Here is an 8,771-nt window from a genome sequence, read left to right on the forward strand (position 1 = left end):
CCCCCCCCCCCAACACCCCTCCCCCCCGTCCACCCGAGTTAAGCCCGGGCCGTGTGGACTTCAAAGGCGGTCCCGGTGGTCGAAATGGTGATTCGCTTTACTTCTGACACACATGACCGACGGGGCGCTGCTGGCCGCCGTCTGAGGAATTTGTTGACCCGGGGTCCACGTTAGTTCTGGTCATTAAACACTAAAGTACACGCAAAGCAGCTACAAACCACAGGAATCTCTACGTGTGTTCCAGTAATTGTTCATTCGATCTATTTCAGCGCTTTTTTTTAAGCACACGTGATGCTGGATTAAATTAGGAGTCACTCGATTGGCGAAACGTTGCTTTCTGTTCATGTTTTTAAATTCAAAAGTGCCAAAAAGAGGGGACTTTTAGTCAAAGGTCGCTTAAATAAATGATCAAAAATAATAGAACCGTTTTATGTTTTGTCTAAACTCCCCCAGATAATGTTTTCTCTTCCTGTATAGATATATCTTTATCCACAAGGCTCACAAAAAAACACTGAAATACCTACGCTGCGCCACTAGGTGGCGAGAATGTTCCCGCTTACAACGTATCAAACCCAAAGTAAGAACATTAATAGCCTGGCTAAAGATGCACCAAAAACAATTAAAACAAAGTGTTTGTTTTTTGTTTTTCTTCGACAGTGTTCAAAATTTCCTCTCAGATTTTAATCGTTTCAGCACTAGGTCAAAGTTTAATGACGAAAAAAAAGAGACAAACTAAAATCTGGTGAAAACTAGGGGTGTAGCCCTTGATATATATACACTGGTAGTTACGTTTCTATTAGGGTGATGTTGTTTCAAGTAAGTAATTAGGTTCGACCTGGAGCCCGCTAGGGACCCTGTCTCTGTTGAACAATGCTGACATAAAAAAAAAGTCGTAGTAGTCTACCAAGAAACCATCACGTTCCCGAACAGCCGACTCTAACCAAGCAGGGTTGTGCTCAACCTCTGCTGCTTTTCGATCCAATTGTAGTTCAGTTGGGATCTTTTAACTTAAACCTGTGAACTAACCCTAACTTCACACCTTTTTTTTTCAAAAGTGCATGGACATATAAATGCACATGGGTTGAAAGAATTGTTTATTTTGATATTTTAATTTTTTTTAGAGGAGTAAAGCCTCGATTCTTGTTTTGTGGAGTCAAATAACACCATAATTATCGTATCAAAATCGACTTTTATTGATAGTTTTTTTTGCCGGGTGTGCTGGTTTCAGCCAAAATTAAAAATTGTAATTTCTTTTTTTTTTTAAGGCAACTTTTTGTGGTTAGGTTCCGTCAAAGGATTATGAACCGACAGTATCCTATTTGTTGTTGGTAACTCTTTGAAGGACTTCCTTTTGGAAAGAGAAAACTTAATCCTGACGGATTCACGAGCTAACGGCTAGTTCGAGTGTAACTAAGATCAAACTAGACGACTGCCATCTTAGAATAACTTGATGGTTTTTGGAAGCGTAGCTAGCTAGCCAAATTAAATATCTATCCATCTTCGAACTCTTATCCATGGTCGGGTCAGGGAAGTGGCAGGTCCAGGACAGAAACTCAGACCTCCCCCTCTCCACAGCGGCGCTCTCCAGCTCCCAAGGAGTTCCCAGGCCGGAGAGGATACATAATCCCTCCAGCGAGACCCCGAGGTCTAATGCCAGTTCCTGGAAAACCTCAGAAGGGATGCATCCAGGAGGCATCCTAATCAACCACCTCATTTGACTCCTTGCGATGAGGAGGAGCAGCGGCTCTACTCCGAGCTCCCCCCGGACGACGGAGCCCGGCCGCCCTCCGAAAGAAACTCATTTCAGCCACTTGGATTCGAGATCTCGTCCTTTCGGTCATGATCCAAACCTCAGGACCATAGGCGAGAGGGGGTTGGGACGTAGACGGACCAGAAAATCCAGAGTTCCGCCTTTTGACTCGACTCTTCCTTCGCCACGCCCAAAGCGACGCCCTCGATACTGCAGACAAGGCTCCCGATCCGTTGTACCATCCCTCCCAGACACTTGAACTCCTCCACGCGAGGCAGAGACTCGTTCCTGATCCGGACGGAAGCATTCCACCCGTTTCCTGTTCAACGTGTGACGTCAAAATGACGCCAAAACAGATTCCGTCAGAAATGCTCTGTATCGTCTTTCAAAATGGCCGTGCAGGCCCCTTGCCCCCCCTTTTTGATTGACATCTCCTTTGACCATCTGGGTTGACCTATGGTCTCTCCAGAACCAATAACATCCAACGAGCGTCACGACGGGACACTCGCCCTCCACTCGCCCTCTATCTTGGCCCAGCTTGGACTAGCCGTTAGCTCATCGATACGGGTATTTAATGCCTTTCTTTGAATATTTAGTTGCTTTCCGTTTGTCGTTTTATGAAAACGGCAAAAAAAAGAGTCGTCACAGGTCCCCGGAGAGCTTTATCTACCGTTCCAAGCATGCTATGACCAAATTGCAGCAGACTCCTCTGAGTTTCTGAGTTAGTAATCACCACAGCTAATCGACCTAATCGACCTACTAGAACAGAAACGACTAAATCATTAGTAAGTTGATATTGTGCGCACTCCTTCGAGCGCTAACGGAACACGCAGGATCTTTGTCTGAACCGTTGGCGTGCGAGGAATTCCGCTTTCATGTTTGAAAACCGTTAGCTAGCTAATTTAAAAAACAAATAAAAAATTTACATCTTTTAGAATACACAGTTTAATGTGACCGCAGAACAAGAGTACTGTCAACACAACCAACAGAAAAGGCCAAATGTGTCTAGAACTGGAGCAAAAAACAAGGTTTTCACAAAGAGTTCACCTTTGACCTCGTGACCTTGAAATCAATAGGAATCATCCCCGACCCTTGAGGTGCCCAGCCGGGCAGTCTTGACATTCTCACGTTACATGGTTGCAGAGTTAGAGCACGGACAAGGTTTTCACAAAGGGGTTATCTGTGACCTTGACCTTTGACCTTGAATTCAATAGGGATAATCCTCGACCCATAAAATGTACAGCTGAGCAGTTTGGCATTACCACGTTACACGGTTGCAGGGTTACAGTATAGTTGTAGTTTTCACAAAGAGTTCACCTAAGACCCTGACCTTTGACCTTGAAATCAATAGGGATCATCCCAAACCCATGAAGTGTCTAACTGGGCAGTGTGAGATTCCCACGTTATATGGTTGCAGAGTTAGAGCACTGACAAGGTTTTCACAAATGGGGTTGCCCGTGACCTTGTGACCTTGAACTCAATAGGGATAATCCTCGACCCATAAAATGCACAGCTGTGCAGTTTGGCATTCCCACTTTACATGGTTGCAGAGTCACAGCATAGTTGAGGTTGTCACGAAGGGGTCACCTGTGACCCTGATGTTTGACCTTCAGACCTTGAAATCAGTAGGGATCACCCCAAACCCATGAACTGTCTAGCTGGGCAATTTCACATTCTCACATTACATTGTTAAAGTTACAGCACAGTCGAGGTTTTCACGAAGGGGTCACCTGTGACCCTGATGTTTGACATTGAGACCTTGAAATCAGTAGGGATCACCCCAAACCCATGAACTGTCTAGCTGGGCAGTGTGAGATTCCAACGTTATATGGTTGCAGAGTTAGAGCACTGACAAGGTTTTCACAAAGGGGTTGTCCGTGACCTTGAAATCAATAGGGATCAACCCTGACCCATGAGGTGTCCAGATGTGCTACATGACAGTTTTCTGAACGTAGACCTCGGACAGCTCCATAGCATAACACGTTGCGTAGAGATAGACTGACAAAGCCAGCAAGCAGAGCTCAAAAAAGGCCCCAAATACAAATTAAGCTAATCTGACCAAAGCTAATCTGTTGTTTTTGAAGCATTTTCTATTATAACAGAGACTTCAGAGTGAATTTTACACCTCCACAGATGCAAGTTTCTCCAGTAAAGCATGAAAAAATTAGCAATAAATGCCGAGGACCTCGTAGGGTTCCTCTTTGACATTTAGCTAACGAAGCATGCTAACAGCATGAGCAGAACTGATCACCGTTACAGACCGATCCCTTCTAATTTTAGCCTCACAAATCCTCCCATTTTGATCAGTGCAGATGCTCAGAATGTTTTTTTTTTCTTTTTTAAGTCATAAGGATTTGTTTAAGTGCAATTGTTGCTAAAAGATTTTAATCTGGGAAACAAACTGAAATGAAATCTTTGAAATCTCCCCCTTTTCGGTGTTTGGCAGACCTTACCCGGTGGATGAGGACAATTGGGGCGAAGGATGGCGGCCTGGATCCTGATGCTGGCGGTTATCTCTGACCGGTTGAAAACTGTCCGGTCACGGGACTTCACAATGAAGGACATCGTCCATCTGCATCCCTCAAGTAGGAGCGTTTTGTCCAAAAATCTTTCTTTCATTCGTTCAAAGCTTTTAATTTTTCCACAAACAAGATTCCCATCAGCCCAAGTTGGCATTTTCTTTCAGAGAAAGTATATAAACAAGAGTTACTGCTAAGAGTACGCAAAAAAATTGTCAGAGCAATTAAAATTTAAAGCACAAACTCCGTATGAACTTGACCTTTGACCCCGTGACCTTGAAATCTAAAGGGATCATCCTTGACTTGTGAGGTATCACGCTGTGCAGTTTGACATTTCTGCGTTACACGGTTTCAGAGTTGGAGCACGGACAAAGTTCATCTGTGATCCTGACCTGTGCCCCGCTGACCTTGAAATCAATAGGGATCACCCTTGGCACATGAGGTATCCAGGTGTGGAGTTTGACTTTCCTAAATTGCACAGTTTCAGAGCTACAGCACGGAAAAGGTTTTCAACAAAGTGGGTCACCTGTGACCCTAACCTTTGATCCCAACCTTGAAATCAAAAGGGATCACCCCGAACCCATGAAGTGTCCGGCTTTGCGGTTTGACAGTTCTACGTTACACGGTTTCAGAGTTGGAGCATGGAGAAGGTTTTCACAGAAGAGGTCATCTGTGACCTTAACCTTTGCCCCACTGACCTTGAAATCAATAGGGATCACCCTTGGCACATGAGGTATCCAAGTAGTTTGACTTTCCTATGTTACAGTTTCAGAGCTACAGCACGGAAAAGGTTTTCAACAAAGTGGGTCACCTGTGACAGTAACCTTTGACCCCGTGACCTTGAAATCCAAAGGGATGACCCCGAACCCATGAAGTGTCCGGCTTTGCGATTTGACAGTTCTACGTTACACGGTTTCAGAGTTGGAGCACGAACAAGGTTTTCACTAAAGGGGTCATCTGTGACCCTAACCTTTGCCCCACTGACCTTGAAATCAATAGGGATCACCCTTGGCACATGAGGTATCCAGGTAGTTTGACTTTCCTACGTTACAGTTTCAGAGCTACAGCATGGAAAACGTTTTCCAAAAAGTGGGTCACCTGTGACACTAACCTTTGACCCCGTGACCTTGAAATCAAAAGGGATCACCCTTAACCCATGACGTGTCCAGCTTTGCGGTTTGACATTCCGACATTACACGGCTGCAGCGTTAGAACACGTGCAAGGTTTTCACAAAGGGATCACCTGCAACTATAAACTATATAATGTTTTCTACTACATGTTCCACTAATCCCAAGCACAGATATGATTCTAGCTAACGGGCTAATGAGACAACTGTTTCGCAGACAGACTGCAACAGAACGATATTCCTAATCCACGGGGTGATTTGGGAAGTCAGGAATCTGCACGTACCTGCCAGGGAGCAGCAATCATGGGATCATGGGCACCCAACCGAGTCCGGAGCTCGGGTCACCGAGTCCGGATCAGCTAGCGCCAGGCTGCTCACTTATGTGTTTTTTTTTTTTTTTTTTAAACGAGGCTTGGACAAAAATACCGACAAATAATTAAAATATTCATATATTTCCTCAATTTCCCCCCTTATATGTGTGTATTTATGCTTTTATTTTGTAAGCCTCCAACCTTGAATTACCCGGGACGCTCCCGTGTCTGAAACCAAAAAAAATGTCTGTCCTCCGCAGCCACGCCTCACCCTGGCGGCTTCAAGTGCTTCACGTGTCAGGACGCCGCAGATAACTACGAGTGCAACCGCTGGGCTCCAGATGTTTACTGTCCAAAAGGTACGTCGGCTCTGTGACCTTTGACCTTTGACAATGGTATTAGTGGATTAAATGGGGGCGCAGTCATATGTAAACGGGGAGTATAGGAGGGGACTGAGGACACATCCCTGAGGCCTCCCATCCTAAACGTTTTGGGGTCTGTTACTCACTGTTGCAGAGTTAGAGCAACTGCGACGTTGAACCCTGGACCCTGTGATCTTGAAATCAGTAGTGATCACCCTCGACCTAAGATGTGAGCTGTTTAATTTCCCTCCTTTACGTGGTTGCATAGTTGGAGCACAAGGTCGTCTGTGACCTTTGACCCCCATCACCTTGGTTGATGACACCCTTGGAAAAAAAGTGGGGTTTTTGTCGGGTCAAATAAAAGTGAAGATGATGAAACTGTCGAAGGTTCAAGTCCAGACGGGTGTGAGACGTTTGGGACCAGAGGAAATCGAGAATCCTCGCAAACGTTTTGAGAGATTTTGGAGACTCCCTTCAGAAGATCTGGACTATGGCTTTACCGGGAGTTAACCCTCCTGCTGCCGTTGGTTCAAAGTGATCCTTGACCTCTGGGTCATTTTGACCCAAGGGGCAGCAGGACGGTAGGTGAACCCTTCATTGGTTGTTTTTTTTGAGAGTGTAGCGTGTGTTTTGCAGAAACCAGATACTGCTACACGCTGCACACGATGGACGATGGCGGCGGCAGCGTGTCCGTGACTAAACGCTGCGCCGCGCCGGAGCACTGCCGCTTCGCCGGCTGCGCCGCCCGCAACGGCTTCCAGGTACGCTCGATGCGGCGCCTTTGTTTCGTTCCCCCCACTAAACAAATAAAAACACTCGGCTCTCGCCCTCCTCCCCCCGCAGGTTTGCACGTCCTGCTGCGAGGGCAACATCTGCAACGTCGGGGTGCCGAGGAACGACAGCGGCGCCGCGTTCGCCACCTCCAGTCGGGTCAGCTCGGGCGCAGCGCTGCGACCCGCGGCGCTGCTCTACGTCTTCGTCGTCACAGAGGAAGTCCGGCGATGTCTTTTTTAAACGCGCTTTCCTCCTGCCGTCCGCCTCTTCTACCGTTCGATCACCTGCTAATTTATTTAGGACCGTTTTAATCGTAACACGACCCATTAATGGAAGAGTTGGACTTGTTTTTTTATGCAAAAATTTGTACAATAAATTATGAAGTCAATCGTGAACTCGCGGGTTGTAAGTGGTGATTATGTTTCTCAGGGTTTGCTAGTCGACTCCAATTTTTTCCGGGTCAAGAAAGCCGCGGAGCTCCTTTTTTTTTTCTTTTTGGTTTTCGGGACTTCCGAGGGAGGCGCCAAGCTTCCGGACCCCGAGAACCACTCGTCACGGCACAGATGGGGGGGGGGGAATCGTTGTGTAGAACGACCCCAGGGATTAGACGGATCCAATCTGACCCAATCAAAACCCGGATTAGCGTCATTTTCGAAAGACATAAATGTATCGTTTTGCCCACATAAATGGTGGATTTGCCACCATTTAAACTCGTCATCCCGGTCAGAACAAAACCGTTTCTCTCCACGGCGGTCGCTCGATAAGCCATCCACAGCAGGTAAGATATTAGCTGTTCATAACCTTTCCAGAAAAACCCAACTCTGAATTAAAAGGCGCCCCTCACGCCCGAGGTTGAACCAAAGATCATCTATCGTCGGGAAACCTTTGGTCGAACCGTTACCCCTCAGACCTCATGCTCGGCTACTACCTTGTCGAATTTTAGCTCAACATCTGTAAAACGGACCGACTTATTCTAATTTTCTCCAAGCGACTGATGAGCAAGCTCACATTTGATGTTTTACTCGGAAGCTGAAGGTTTCAGCCCCACACGTACAAAGCAGCCGGGCTGCAGTAACGCTCGGTGGCCACCAGATGGTGACAAAACCAACATTTGTTTTTCTTTATATAAAAAAGTGCAGATTCTTTAAAACACTCAACTACTGAACCAACATGAGTCAAATCGCTGCTTATACCTTTAAAAAAAGACGCTTTTAAATGCATAAATTAAAACTTTAGAGCTAAAACAAAAGTTTTTATTACAGTTTTTATTGGGGGTTTTTCATAGGAAATCAAAAAAAACTTGAGGATTGCCCGCATCGAAAAGACGTGATTTTATTTGTACATCGGAAACAGTAGGTTACTTCCTAACGTATTTTTCGACAGAAAAGGGGAGGATACGAAGAGCGTGACCCGCTAAGAGTCCGGCTAAAGTGTTTGTGGAGGTTTGGAAAAACGGGGTTCTTCTGGAACCGGCTGAAAGTTAATAAATAAGCTTTTGATCTAATAAAAATATTAAATTTCTACAAGTTCATCGTGTCGTGAACGTGACGCCTCTGTGGTTTTTCCTGAATGTAGTGCACAGGAAGAATAAAACAGGCGGCCGAGTCTCGGGTCCTTCGAGACGCCGGGATGCACCCGTATCACGGCGCGTTCACACGTTTTAATAATTAAAAAAAAAAAATAAAGCCTATTCCTCGTCTTCGAACGCCCGCGACAGTCCCTGTAGCCTCGTGACGGCCGCGCTGTCGGCGGGCGCGCTGGTGAACACTGTCCCCACGAAGAGCGGCGTCCCCCGCGGGACGTGGCGGATGACCGTGCAGGAGCCCGACACCTCGATGTGGAAGCCCCGCTCCGACGGGCGCTCGTCGGGCTGCGGCGGCGCCGCGAGGCTCGGCGGCGACGCGAAGAACTGCGGGCGGGGCGGGGGG

General features: G+C 46.6%; 2 protein-coding genes across 3 annotated transcripts in view; one reads left to right on the forward strand and one right to left on the reverse strand.

Annotated features, from left to right (window-relative positions):
• Nucleotides 1-7,238, forward strand: part of LOC108246493 (ly6/PLAUR domain-containing protein 6-like) — a 12,423-nt gene extending 5,185 nt beyond the window's left edge. Inside the window, exons 3-6 of the mRNA XM_017434068.3 lie at nucleotides 4,197-4,335; nucleotides 5,968-6,066; nucleotides 6,706-6,830; nucleotides 6,913-7,238. Of these exons, the coding sequence (XP_017289557.1) occupies nucleotides 4,233-4,335; nucleotides 5,968-6,066; nucleotides 6,706-6,830; nucleotides 6,913-7,083 (498 nt within the window). The 5' untranslated portion in view covers nucleotides 4,197-4,232 and the 3' untranslated portion in view covers nucleotides 7,084-7,238. The remainder of the gene's footprint in view (nucleotides 1-4,196; nucleotides 4,336-5,967; nucleotides 6,067-6,705; nucleotides 6,831-6,912) is intronic.
• Nucleotides 7,239-8,089: 851 nt separating this feature from the next.
• The window catches only part of mmadhca (metabolism of cobalamin associated Da), a 5,112-nt gene continuing 4,430 nt past the window's right edge, over nucleotides 8,090-8,771 (reverse strand). For both annotated transcript variants that reach the window (XM_017434058.3, XM_017434059.3), the window contains exon 8: nucleotides 8,090-8,752. In XM_017434058.3, the coding sequence (XP_017289547.1) occupies nucleotides 8,531-8,752 (222 nt within the window). In that variant the 3' untranslated portion in view covers nucleotides 8,090-8,530. The remainder of the gene's footprint in view (nucleotides 8,753-8,771) is intronic.

This window comes from Kryptolebias marmoratus, linkage group LG23 (assembly GCF_001649575.2).
Source record: "Kryptolebias marmoratus isolate JLee-2015 linkage group LG23, ASM164957v2, whole genome shotgun sequence".
NCBI lineage: Eukaryota > Metazoa > Chordata > Actinopteri > Cyprinodontiformes > Rivulidae > Kryptolebias > Kryptolebias marmoratus.